A 14,876-nucleotide genomic window follows, 5' to 3' on the forward strand; every position below is an offset into this window, starting at 1 on the left:
TATCAGTATTCTTTTCCAGTGGTGTCTGCGTGGAATTGTTTCGGACCCACATGTTCTTAAAACTACATTACAGCCCTATAAATATTTGTATTATGGTGCTGACATTTTGGTTCTTTTTTGGTAAAGATTGTAACTCTCTCTCTTTTTGTTTGAATAGTTGTGAAACGGTGAACACAGTATAGAATACAATTTGTAACCAGTTGTACAAAAACATAAACTGTCAATACAACATGGATTCAAAAACTCTTTCTGCTTCCATTGTGAGTCTGGCAGATTGACATCTCTGCTTTTGTTTTAGTTTTCCTGCCGTTCCCTTTTACACAGAATCAATCTGCCTACCCAATTGTTTGCATCCTTCTAGCAACCGGCAACTATTAGTCAATACATCTCAGAGTTTTGACTGGCACAGTGGATCTCGACTGCTTGAAGCAACACACAAACCTCTGTTTTGCATGAGCACCTGATTGACAATGGCTTCAGCTAGACATTTTCTTCTCTACTGGCACAGGCTGCATCCATTGTGGAGCACATTTTCCCCAATGAGTTGGATTATTGCAAGTCTAGGACTAGGGACTGCGTTTGCTTAAGGACAATTGGTGCCTTTAGCATTCGCTGTAATTCTGTTGAAGATGTTCGATTCCTTTTGGGCAATTTGTCCTAATAAGCTCAAGAGACATTTGTGCCCAGAAGCCATATGTATGACTGATTGTCTACACTCCTGGTTACATGGACTGTCTGCATTTTACTGAATGATGTTTCCACCAGGAAGGTATTGTGCCATTATTGTATCCCTGCTTATTTTGCGAACATATTGACCGCCCAGCCTATTTTTTTCTTTTTCTTGTCAGGCCAGCTGCTGCCGTAAAATAATTGTATTGATTGTAGCTGTAAGAGAGCAAGAAGCATCATAGTGACTGAAGGAGAAGCTCTTCTTGTTTTCTGCAGATCCCCGATGGTGATGATCATTACCAACCATTAAGGCATCGTGTCAAATGCTGGCACCTCGGCTGAAAGCAAGGGATTTCTTTCTTTTTTCTTTTTTTGGTGCACATTGTCCCCAGTGTTGCTCCCGCTTCAGTTTTCACTGGTTCTGTTTGGGAGACCATGAAGTTCAGGAAACCGAACTTTGTCGTAAGAGCTTCAGTCGTTGTCAGTATTGGGTGTCCTTCCTGAGAGTAGCTGCAATTTGGCAGGAGATTTGAACCCATTTTGACTGAACGTTTCCATTAAACTGAAGTATAGAGGCACTTTAACTGAATCTACAATCTTGAGCGTACCGCAAATAGTTATTTTTATTCGTTTTCTGTAATCTTTTTATAAAAAAAAAGAAGAAATCTGCAAAATATGCATATAACAACTACAGTAAGCTAAAGGGCAGCATTTTGTAAACTGATAACAGTATTTTGACATTATCTCAATATTGCTGAAAGTTGACAAAAGATAATATTGAGTTATAGTCCAGCCCTAAGAGATGCAGGAGGAACCCAGTGGGCAGTGTCAAAGTTACACATTACACACCCATCCATCACCCCGACCTTCATATTCTCACATTTTGCGCAGCTCCATTGACTGCATACTTTCTGCACTGGCACAAATAATGTGTAAATCTAATGTACCCCGCAAAAAAAAAACCGAACACAATTTGTAAGCAGACTGGACTTAGGCCTATTACCTTCTCTATAAATCTCTCACTATGCTGCCATGTACATTTTCTCATAAATTTTTAATAGACTGTCGGATAAGTTGGCAAAGTATTTGTTCCGTCTGTAATTGAAACTTTTTCTTCCCCTGTGGATTTTCTCACCTCTGTCTGCCTCCCACAGTTGAATCGGGTGGCCAACCTCACCATGCTGGAGACGGGCACCGTGGGAGCACAGGCGTAATGAGGGAGAGGAGGGCAGCTGGTGACCCCTACTGGTCCTATTCAGGTGAGCTCTCATTTGTGCGCCAACCAGAGCCCTCAGTAGGAGGAGAAATACATTTCCTTGACCTTTTCACCTCAGCTGGATGTTGCCCATCATTTTCCTATTTTTGTCTACCTTTTTTGCAAGAAACCCCTGTTTTCTTCCTGCTGTAGCCAGAAGGGCTTAATCAGCATTTATATAATAGTATACCTGTACTGTATATTTTCATTGCACTTAGTAACTCTCGTGAAACTAATACACTAGAGCAGGGGTGTCCAAACTACGGGCCATTTTTAATTGGCCCGCAGCTAATTCTAAAAGTATAATGGAATAAGGCCCAGATAGAAACTTGCGCTTGAATGTTTTGTACTTCTTAGTTCTAACACAGAAACACAGTTTTGACTTGTGAGCTAACTTAAAACATCAAGTGTCAGATAAAGCTTGTGCTTTAGATTTGTACTGGATTGCATGTGATGAGAGCACAGACGCGACAGACACCGCACAGCTGTTCATTTCTTTTGTGGGGAGTTGACGATAACTTTTGCGTTACGGAAGAGCTGCTTGGTCCTAGGAGTCTAAAGGGCACAACATAATTCGAGCACGAGGACTTTACCACAGAGAATGTAAAGCTTTCCTGTCTGAAGTCGATGCTGAATACGGGGACGCACTCCACAGTTCTGATGTGCGCTGGCTGAGTCGCAGCTCCGTGCTGCAGCGGTTTTATTCCCTGAGATCAGAAATCGATCTGTTTTTGAAGAGAAGGAGCGACCTCTGAGCTGAGTGACCCTCCATGTTTGGCAGACCTGGTATTTTTAGTTGATCTTACTGGTCATCTCGACACTGAACAAGAACCTACTGCGCACATGAAAGCATTCTGTGTGAAGCTCCGACTCTTTGAGACACAACTACGCAACTTCAATGTTGTTCACTTCCCCACGCTGTCTGATATCAGATGTACTTTTCCAAAGGCCAACCTTTCTGATAACAAGGGGAAATATGTGTCTGTGAAGAAGTTTAAGAGAGTCTGCAACTAGAACTTATATATAATAATTATATACGATAACTCCCTGAAGAATCAACATCAGCTTCTCTCCCTCCCCGACTTCTATCGGAGCTTGGAAAAGTTTCCTCTGATGAGACGCCACGCACAAAGAATGATGAGTCTGTTCGGCTCAACATATGTGAGCAAACATCTGTTAACTCTGAACAAAAGCAGATTGAGAACCTAAATGAGCGACAGCATCTCTGTGATGTCCTTCGTATCTCAACCACCAAACTCACTCCTGACCTGCAGCATCCTTCAGTCCAAAGTGCAGCATCACTGCTCCCACTGAGTGCAACAGCTGTTCCCATTACAGGAGAGTTAAAACATATATTACACAGCATTCATGTTAATAAGATACATCTTTCAATACATTCAGTCAATTAAAGTTGATAACATTTCTAACTAACGTTAGTTGATGTGTTAACAAGCCCAATAACTTATTTGTGTAAGTTCACAGCCCTTTATACAGGGCTGTGAAGAGGATCACCTCCTGACTAATCTGACCAATCTGAGGCTCCGGTTTTGAGAATGAGCTGTAAACCCTTATTGTTACAAATTAAATTAAACCTCATTAATAGAAAGCTGTGATGGAGGCTGCACCCCCCCCCCCCTTGAGCATATTCAATTATCAAGCATTATTTACCTACATTTTATTGATTTTTTTTTTAGGCAACACACCTCACCTCGAGTGAGTGGTCCAACCCTTCATATATCTTTCTGTTTGTGGCCCTCAGTGAACAATGTTTGGACACCCCTGCCCTAGAGGAAAGAAAACCCTGACATACGGCAAAGTGAGCTGATGTTCAGATTATGTTGTAGCCAACTGTGATTAACCAAACATGATGAGGCCATTTAAAATGTATTTATTTATTATCGGGGTTTGAACCAGGCGTGCAATTTGTGTTGATTTGAAATGCATGACTATTAATTAATGTGCATGTAATTTAATAAAAACCTCGCAATTAGTTGTGAACCATACTCTTCTTCAACAAGTGATGGTTACAAATGTTACAAGCGGTCTCCTGCAGATCTCCATTTATATTAAAACATCTTGCATCATATATACAGTAGGCCAAGCTGTGAAAGCCAAGCTGGATTAGTTATTTCATGCCTGCCTCTATTATTGATAGTATGCCTTTAATGCCAAAGTTATCATTTTTAACTACAAACATGCAGTATTGTTTTTTAGTAAACTTGTTTTGTATCCACTCACTCAAATACTTAGTATTTAGATACCTTGTTCAGAAAGAAAGCTCCTTCTGCATTTTATATTCCCTTATCTTTATTAGCATGATGCTTTTGGACACTTTTGGGCGGGGTTTTTTTGGCCGGGGAACAGTTCCGATAAACACACATCAATGTTCTTTAAGAGCACTGCTTCACATTCAACTATACACATTCGCACAGTGCAAACACAGCCCTCAGTTGGCCATTGAGCAGCTCCGGTGGGAAATAGGGGTCATGTGCTTTGATCGAGGGCACCTCGTTGTTAGAGCTCAGGAAGGGAGGAGCAGTCAGTCAAATTGTATTTACAGGTTCCTGGGTCCAAAAACACCCCCCAGCAAATAACTAACGTGGTCCCTCTGCTCTAGGAATGAATCACAGCTCTGAACATGATTACACTGATGGAATATTTAGTCTTTGGAACTGCTGTTCGGTTTTAAGCAAGGAAATGCAAAGAATGTTTATTTGTTTTCATAAAAGTATATAATATATAATTTCTTCCCGATGTTAGTGGTTGGTGTTCCAACCCTGCTATAAAACACCGCGTGAAACCATAGCTGCATTACACTTCTATCCGTCTTCATCGTTCTCTTTGCATTGCAACAGATCTTTGGTTTTTAGTGTAGATGACCATATTCATCGCATTCTTACGAGAGGGACCAAACCTAAGTCAGACTCCAGCGGGACCTGATCTTATTCATTCTGCTTTGTTTTTTTGAGACGTGAGATTCGTACTCGTCTCATTTCTTTGCTGCGACGGAGTGTATTTTATTTGACGGAATGTTTTGTATAATTATATAAACAGTTGGAGCTGCAGGCTGTTTTAATACCTACTAATATTTTGTAACCATTGGGGAAATATTCAGCTTTTGTGTTTGTGTGCAGAGTTGTATGAAGGGAGAGGCAGGCTGGTAATTTGGAGAACATAACATCTCTTAATGTTTTTCTTTATATAAGGAGGGTGGTCAAAAAAAAAATGAACAAACATCGGGTTCATTTTGGACATTCATTTCAGGCCTGTGCAGAGCACTAATTCCTACCAGCGAAAGGCAGCTGGCTGATTGTACTGAGAAAAAGGGAAGCATTGAGGGAACACAGAAATGTCCATTGCTTTGGAAAGGTAATTAGTGGCTAAGGCTTTGAATGGGGGGCAGACAAGCGTGCCTTAGCAGCTAAATGGTTATTAACAGCATTTGCTCCGTGCAAGTGAGTGTAAAAGAAATGCACACAGTAGGGTTAGACTGAAGCTAAAGGGTACTGGTGCAAGACTTAAAGCTCTATGAGGAAGTGACATATAGTATAGAATACATAACATAGAGCAGCATATCACCAATTGTTTCACTCAGACTTTCCACGCCCTTCCCTGTGTATCCTACAGTCTACACACTTCTGATGGAGACAGCTGTTTGAAGAATGTAGAACAAAATGAGTCTCAGAAACTGGAGCGGTGGCACATTGGGTTGAGTAGGCCCGACGATTTAGAAAAGTTTCTTGAATCCAAAACTTTGTTCCGATCAGATTTATCAGTTGAATAACATCGATTGCTAAGTTTATATAACACGTTAAATGTTTGGCGTAATGGTTTGAGTTTTTACATTACTTAATGACATCAGTATAAAACACAATATTTCATGGTTTTCATGAGAAAGATCGAAAAGTACTTGTTTTTTTACACATTAGTCCAGTGCAATGAGCAATGAGGCCAAAGTGCAATGGGAGCCCTAATCAATCCATGACATGTCACCATCCTGTGTGCTTTAGTTATGAACCTCATTGCAAGTAGCCTCCAAACGTACACCCTGAAATTTGATTAAAAGTTATTTAAGGCATGTTGTGTGTGTGTGTGTGTGTGTGTGCGTGTGTGCGTGTGGATGCATTTTTCATAAGAGGGATGATATCATACTCACCGTAAGATTCCCACAGGAACAGAACTATGCATCATTTTCCCTCTTTTTATATCTCTGCAGGTTTTCACATCTTCTCCATTCGTTCCTCCGGCTTCCTATTTATCAGTTGTTTTATATTTTGGGCCAGTATAGGCAGTAGGTTGCTTCTGATTGTGCTCTCGTTGATTTATTGTTCTAGTTTAATTACAGCACAACAGTTGGAGTACCTTAATGTGCGTTTGCAGAAGCATTATGCTTGATCCCCTCTAACAGTGTGTTGATTGAAAAAAGAAAGCAAAGGAATAATGGTATTAGATGTAGAAAAGTATAGATTAACACCCTGAAGATAATCTCCACTCGATTTTTGTTTTTACTGCGTTATGAGATTTTGTCAAATCCTCGAATTACCTCGCATGTCATTCCAGACAGATATGAAGCAATTAGTCCTTATGAAAGATTTATGTTCTTGCTGTGCTCACTGTGCGAATGAATGACTATGGTTAGAAAAAACGCCAACTGTGCGTAATTGGGGAAATTAAAAATGCATTAAAGAGCACACTACTGTTGCCCAAATCATAGACATGATATGGTATTCTACATCCGCAAAATAACTAATCTAGCTATTAAAGCTTTACTCATTTGTTTTTAAAACTCTGAGCTCTGCTTTGTATTGATGGAGCTCCTACTGCAGCAGGCGTGGATGTTTTGGATGGAAGCCATCCTCACGAGCTGTTGTAGCCACTGAAAGAGCCTGCGATTGTCTGATACGTGTGGATTATATTTCTCCTCAGCCTGTTTTATTCCACTTCACTGAAGTTTCCCGTGATCATTACCAATCTTTCCACTCATGTCTCACATAATGAAGTGTCATTTTCAATCAATTGCTATGTTGATCCAACTTAATTAGTACTTTAGAGGCTACAAAACAAGATTAGGTAACTCACTGTTCTTGATTGCCAGGGCTGTTTGTTTTGTTGGCTTTGAATTAACCCTACATTCTACTGCTGCAACCACGTTCTGTATTTTCACTCCTTCAGATCTTTCACATTATTGTCGTCACTTTCTGCTAAATAATATGTCGTTTAATTCCACTGACACTGGTAAACATGCCAATCATACATTATTCTGCAGTTGGACAATTGATCTCATCATCATAAATCTTTATAGAGATGGATGGAGTCGTTTAAACAAAGCATAATGTTTGGGTCCATTTGAAAAGATACCTCTGCCGCTCAGATTGGTTGGGTTTAACATGATGAACCCGACGTGTCATAAGACCTTAAATTGGCGGGCTGCTTATGAAGGCTGTGCACATTGTCTCCTGTGACTTGACACCCCCCTATAAAGACTGGAGGGAAAAGAGCAATGCCATGTTGTCATGGATCCCGACAGAAGGAGCTCAGCCTCCTGGAGGTATAATGAATCGTAAGGAGGATTGCTCCCGGTAGACCTACATGTATGAGAAGCACTTGACTTTAAAGCAAAGCTCCCAGACTATGAGGCTGTGCAGGCGGTATGCATTGAGGGTAAAGTAAGGGGCATATTATGCAGGGATACGGAGGCATGCTCATCTGGGGTGAAGATAAAAATACCAACCCCGAACGTAGGTTTCCCTGTGAGTTTTTCTGATGAGAAAGAGAAGTGAGCTCCAGGGATCTTGCCATGCTCCCATTGATGAAATCAGATTTATTGGAAATAATGATGTTTTGCTCTTGATTGTTCCGAGACAATCAAATAATGAATATTAAAACTATTGTGGGAGTTGTTTTGTATCATGAATCATGATACACAATTTTAGTTATCCAAATGAACACTGCAAAAAAATTGTTAAATCAGATTTCGGCCGGAAGGAAATACTTAGAATGGCAGCGGAAAATCACAGTTGAATTTAATTTCCAATTATCATGCAGTCCAATGACATTACCATCAACTATACAATATGCCCTGCTATTATAAGTGGCTGTGAGTAATATCATTCTCAGAAGGGGGTGTTTTTTGCAATATTTCTGCATTACCCAGTCAAAATATACATTAGTAGGTCCTTATGTGAGCATGTGCATTGTGATGGAGTGCTGGCATACCAACCACAATCCATTTACATGACATTACAGTCTTTTCAAACCTTGCATTGATTCTTGCTTCACTAACTGATGCCCCTAGCCTGCTGGTTGATAAAACCCAGACTCTACCCCCCAACCTCCTGCTGCTAAAATGTAGTTAAGCTCTTAAAGCAAAAGGTTTTCCTGTTCTGTTCGATAACAAAGGGACTGCTGTGCTTCCGAATGTGTCAGTCCCAACGACATCAACATTCAAACCATTTCATATTCTTTGCACCTACAAGACGGTATATTGGGTTCAAGATTTTCTACTAAACACTATAGTTAGCTAAAAGTATTGTGGTTAGTATTCAACCAATGTTTTTTATGTAAGCTCGCAGACTGGCGGCGACATAAGAAACTTTGTTGCCAGTTGACACATGTTAGGTCTTTACAAAAGCAGCCATTTTATCACATTCAATCCCTTGATTGGCACTTCTTGGCTACTGCAAGCCCCTTGAGGCAAATCTGAGATATAGGGGCTATATAAATAAATTGGACTTGACGTTCCCCAACTACATTGATGTGTGCTACATGTTTGTGTTGCAATTGTCTCCCCCTTTTTCCATTTTTTATTTTGAGAGTAAGACATTTATTTACAATATTCTAAACTTTGTTGTGCTCATCCTGCAACGTTCCTCTACTGCCTCCCGTAGCCACTTCTGGACTTGATTAATATCCTCCTCCTGGGAGAACAGAGAGAGATTCATCTATCTTACGCCCTGCATTTATAGTCACAGCCATTCTCTGTGATGATGGAAGCTTAACACAACATCGTCTATTTTCCTCCAGTCTTGCTGATGTGCTATATCAACCTGTAGTTGTACCTGCACTCATTTTCTGAGAAAATGAGAGGTGCAGGAACACTAATTATTAAAAATGAATTCTGCCCAAGCTCACTCATTATTCATCTTGGTTATTGCTAGCAGTTTGGATCAGCCTTCGCGTGCCAGAATTGGTCCATTTGTCTTTGTCAGGAGTGGGCACTTGACAGATGTGCCAATACGGCTGCCGAAGTTCTGTGCTGGGGGAGAGGCATCTTAATTCTCCATGATGTATCACGCTGGCAGCAACCAATTTAGCAGAATTGAGCTCCAAATCATCTTACTTCCCACTGCTTCTGCCAACCTGTTTCCTTTCTCTAGATGAGGTAAATATATTAAGGATGGAAACAAATTAGGGCTTTCTGCGCCCTGGGCTAATACGGTATCCGTGAGGTTTTGTTGGTGTTGATTGTTTTTTTTTATTGTCACATTGTCATGTCAAGAGAACAGTGTGGTCTTGGGCCTGTGCCACCAAGATCCATAATGCCCAATGCACAGCAAGCGCGGCCAAAACAGTCAAATCTTCTGGATTTCCCAGTTTAGGACAGATTGATGTATTGGACCGACAGGTTTGTTGAGTAAACCTAATTAATTACATTTCAGGTGTCGCATGGCGTTGTTGTGCCTTGTGGCAGCATATTAGGCCTAGTTGGTGGCTCGGGTCCAACATAATGGATGTAGACAAGCTTGGCCTGCTGGGATTGCAATATTGAGGAAGTGTGAGATTGCCAGCCCACAGGTTTCCTCTCTAATATGGTTATGCTGATGAGCTGGAATGAGCTAGCTAGCAGCTCAGCAAATTTTTAAACTCATAATCATGATGACTTACTTTGTAATGAGTACATACCCCCCCAGAGGTGAGGAGTTAACTACAGGGGGTGGGGGGCAATGTCGTAATAGTGGAATAATGGCACAATGTTGGGAGATATGCAATGTTTTGCTTGAATTATAAAAGTGTTTGACAATCATATGTTCAGATGCTAAGAGGTATGTTTGCATAAAATTGCACTTAGACCTGAGTAGTAACTGTAAAGAAGCAATTGATGGGATGTAGTGCCGCATCACTTCTCGATCACTGACGTCCCCGGGCTTGTTAGATCGTTTATCCTGTGCTACTATCCCTAGTTTACTGAATTACACCGCTAACTATCGATTCCTGTCTGAATTCTAAATTATAAGGACACTTGCTGTGTAAACATGAAGCCATTGTTGTCCCTGCTTAGCTTGCAGAACTACCGCAACATAGAAGAGTAATGGCTGCTGAGAGTGTGAGCTGAGCGTAGAGAGGGCAATAGCTCCGAGTGGTTCAAGCCTTACTTTTCTACTGTGCTGTCCTTTGGGGTGGAGGATATGGTTTGGGGGAGAAAAAAAGACAGTTTTATGTAATGAAAATATATGGATTATATTTTAATAATGCTTACATTTTGAGTCTTTAATTTGGTGTATTAATCACGCTCTATGTTGGGTTGCTTAAAGTATGAAGATTGTTAAAAACTGAATACAGCCCAACATCAACACTATAAATTCTGAAACATTGTTAACTATTCTCTTTCTGCAAACTCAAAGACATTTATGTTAATTTAGGGTGACCCAGCTTGATATTGTCACAGTAGCAGGCAGGAGGAAGATCTGTTCATTCTTTCTGTCATTCTTTGTCTTGTAGAGTCTCATGACTCATTTAAGTGGGAGCTCATATACCTGCAAGGGGTAATAAATAATTTAGATGCATCAAGACATTATTGGGGTAGAAGCTGCACTTTGCGTATTGCAAAAGAAGTTTAGGCTATCACTTATTTTAGAATGTATGATAGCCAGAACACCCTCGCCGATTTTCTGTTTGTTTTATTCTTTTCTTTTTAAAGCCGAGAGCTGAAAATGACACTTCATTCAGCAAAAGTAGGCCGGATTTATAAATGGTGAGCAAAAAAAATAATCCTCATGTTGGAGAACATGTTGAATGTGCAAATGTGTCCAGTTTTCTGAAATATATAAATGTCCTCGTTACTTCCTTTTTTAATTACATTTTTAGCCCCAAGCAGCAGAGGGAAACTTTGAAGCCAGAGGGCAAAGGACCACTTTGTCAGTTTTCCATGTGCAAACGACGGCCTCTGCTGTGTCAGCCATGAGCTAACTGCTGTGGAAACAACAAGCCCACATTTACATTTCATTAAAGTGGCACTTATAGTAAGCTAGACTTTCATTTCTAGCATGTGTTTCATGTTTAGTATAAATGCAAAAATAGGACATCGGTATTGAGAATATGAATTTGTACTTTTTAACTTTTGTATTTTTATGTTCATACCTAGCAGAGACCTGCCCTCGGGAGCTTTAATTATGAATTTAATTGAACCAATCTTCCCCAGCTCCTCTGGAGTCAATTTTATTTTCCTCTCTGTGAGCTCCCTCCTCCCTTCTATCCTTTTAATTTCCCTCCTCATCTATCTTTACTAATGCTAGCTGCATTTCAATTCCGAGCAGGGTTCTGCATGTAGATGCATTGGGGGTGGTGAGGAGGGTGAGACACAAGAGTGGATTAAGGCTGGATTTAAAATGGCCGCTTGCTGTGCTTAGCTCAACACTCATCTGGGGGATGTGGTCATGTGCTATCTTGTGATTTGTGGCCTAATTAGTGGTTTTGGGGAACCCAAGGCTAAAAAAGACCTGCACAGTTTCTCTCTCTTGTGCACTCAGTTTTATTTTCCTCCATTTTCTTGCCTCTCTGTGTCTATACCGACTGACACATGTACCCACATATGCACACTCTCCCACTCTCAAGCTGTACAATTACAAGCAGAGGATGACTGTGAAACCACGCAGCAACTAAGCAGCGTGGTTTAGCTGTGTGCGGATAGAGGCTTCTCCACACAGCCACTTTAATAAATACACGTCTGTTTAGTTCAGGTTGAAGTGCACAGGTGCGAAACGGAAAGATAATTTGGCTACAGTTGATGCTCACCGCCCCCCCAGAAAAGGTGACGTTAAGATGGCCTCTGGCTGTCTGTTTTAATGTGTACCGGCGTATCCCACACAAATGGCTGCATTGACTTGGACTTTTCCGCGTTCAGCTGTGATCTCTGCAGAGAGTGAATGCCACAAAGAGGAAGGCACCTATTAAATGTGGAGACTTTGTGCCCTTTCCTATACTGTCACCATCATCTAACTTGGGCTATGCAAAACTGTTCCGCTGTGTTATCTAGCCAAGACCCTGTTAATTATAAAAGTAATTGAAAGTCATCTTGAAAATGAGTTGGACTTTTTACTCTATTCAAAGCAAAAACGCTTTGCCTTCAATACTTGTGTGAACGCGGCTTGCTGATTTGCATATCAATCTAAACTGAGTGAAAGTATTACACACTACCTCTACTAGTGCAACTAGTTCTAGGAAAGGCTATAGTAACATTTCACTGTTGTCATTTAATTGTTATTTTTCATATCTATCCTTTTGTCAGTGAGTCTCTGTCTTAGTGTGTAAGCCTGTGTTTGTGCACATTTGTGTTTTTCTGTTTCAACTAATAGAGAAATAGAATAGCTCATAAGCCTTTGGAAGATAATTACAATGTCAGGGCCGTGCATGGAGCTCGGTATCAGTCCCAGACAGCATGTGATTTGCCGAGCTGATCTCCACTTTGTGATGAACGATGACAATCAGATTTTTGCATTGCAAACTCCCCGCCTCCCAATGTCATTCACAATCTATATTTGATAATGAAAATTGCAACTTATATTAGAGACAACCTGTGTCCTGTATGTATTGCGAGTATCTGTAACTACCTATGTCACGCTACTATGAGAGGAGGTGCGCTTTTACATCATGGGCAATTTGGCAAGGATTATTGATACATTTCCCAGTTTTCACACTGGCAATGTAGATCAAACACTTTAAAATAACAGCTCTCCCAAAAAAAATGTACATGTACAAGCAGGCGAAATAAAATGGCAGATAACATGCCATTTGAAGGTTCACCGTGTGGGTGGAGATCTTTCACCTCTACCTGCTGACTGTGGCTAATAGTCTGCTTAGTGGTGACCTCATGCTGTGAGGCCATCCTGACGCTGTGACAGGCAGGTAAGTGAGAGGCCTCCGTGTGTCTCACAACCTCTGTCCCCCGGGAGACAGCAGCCTGCCTGTCTCCTTATGCCTGTCCTGGTTTATCGCTCTGCAGTGAACCACAGTCAACTCATCCTCCTGCCGTTGCTTCGTCCCTCAGTCACGAGGACGAGGGCCCACTGGCAGGCATCTACCGCCGTTCCCTCTGCCCTCACTATCTAGTGTCCAGCTGCTTAATGCAAGGATGGGGACACAATTGGGTCTGTCATGTTTGGGATGCGTTTGGCATTTTAGCCATGCTAGCTGCCTGGCTATGGGGGTGGCACTGCCTGACTGCCTGCTGTTCCACCACTGTGGTCCAGACTGAAATATCTCATGGATGGATTGCCATGAAATTTCGTACACATGCCCCTGATGCGCAGAGGATGAATCCTACTGACTTTGGCCATCTCCTGACTTCTCCCCCACTCGTGCCACCAGCAGGTCAAAGCTTTAACTTATCCTGTGAAATAGCTCCACATCTACTCCATTGGCACAGCATTTTCATACCGACAATCTCACAGATGACACGACTTTCAATTTTCCACTCAAGCTAGCAGCAGGTTCATATTTGTGGTTTTCAGTGAAATGTCTCAACAACTGTATTTAGTATTCACATTCATGTCCCCCCCCCACACCCCAGGATGAATTGTAATCATCTTGGCGAATTCCTCTTAACTATTCCTCTAATGCCGTCATCATTCATGACCACAGGCAAAGCTAATAACGTCCCATCAGCCTCGGATGTACTTTGTGTTTAGCGCTAATTAGCAAATGTTAGTATACTAACACCTACACTCAGATGGTGAATACGGTAAACATTATACCTGCTTAACATCAGCATTTTATAATGCTGATGTTAGCAATTAGCTCAAAGCACCACTGTGCCTAAGTACAGCCCTGCAGAGCTGTATGACATATGACAACGTGCAGCAGTCGAGCTTTGCATTTGGCCTGAATACAGTTGAAGAGAGTGCTGTGAGAAGTCACTGTACAAAAAGCAAGCTAATAATCAGAAATGGGGAGTTGGACCATGAAAAAAAGGATAATGTTCGCTTTATAGACATCCTAATATCATGAACATGATGTTTATTTCACTATACTATAACACAATGTTTACATACGAGTGATACAATACAAAGAGAACGTCATCTGGAGTTTACAGTTTTCCGCTTGTACCCAATTGGGGCTGAAATGCTTTAATGACTCTCGCCAGTGAGTTGAGAAAGTGTTCTGTAATAGTCCGGTGTGGAAGTTCATAGCTTAGCTGAAGTTCCCAAAGTAGAGATAATTAAACAAATTGATGTAGCTTCTTAAATGCCATGTGAGGGTAAGAGAGCTCAGAAAGAGGTGATTCCTGAGAGTGAGATAAGGTGCTCACTGAAAAGAAGTTTAACAATAGCAATAGATGGAGAGGGCGAGGTGACAAATTAAAAATTGATTATATTATACTTTCTCTCTATGTGTGTGCGCGCTCAGTCTGCAGGGCCCTGATTGGTTCAATTTAGGGAAACAGATTTGCTGTTTCCTCTGAGGACCAAATAAATAAATACACATTGTGCAGACGTCCTCACACATTACTATATAATATCCACTTAAGCCTCAGTGCTTCATCTCTATTTTAATAACTGCTGAAATACTCACTAATTATTCCGTGATATAATATTGACTGTGATTTAAATACAATTGCTATTTCTTATATTAAAACGTCCATCACACGACGTGCTGCAGGACATTTATGAGTGCTGAGGTTAGCGTCTGTGCTTCCGACAGTTAGCTGATATGAAACAGTTGCCCTTGGACAAAGCGG

General features: G+C 41.1%; 1 protein-coding gene across 2 annotated transcripts in view; it reads left to right on the forward strand.

Annotated features, from left to right (window-relative positions):
• The window catches only part of ca16b (carbonic anhydrase XVI b), a 95,530-nt gene that overhangs the window by 19,051 nt on the left and 61,603 nt on the right, over nucleotides 1-14,876 (forward strand). For both annotated transcript variants that reach the window (XM_029431135.1, XM_029431134.1), the window contains exon 2: nucleotides 1,824-1,928. In XM_029431135.1, coding sequence (XP_029286995.1) covers nucleotides 1,824-1,928 — 105 coding nt within the window. The remainder of the gene's footprint in view (nucleotides 1-1,823; nucleotides 1,929-14,876) is intronic.

This window comes from Cottoperca gobio, chromosome 5, assembly GCF_900634415.1.
Source record: "Cottoperca gobio chromosome 5, fCotGob3.1, whole genome shotgun sequence".
In the NCBI taxonomy this organism is placed as follows: Eukaryota; Metazoa; Chordata; class Actinopteri; order Perciformes; family Bovichtidae; genus Cottoperca; species Cottoperca gobio.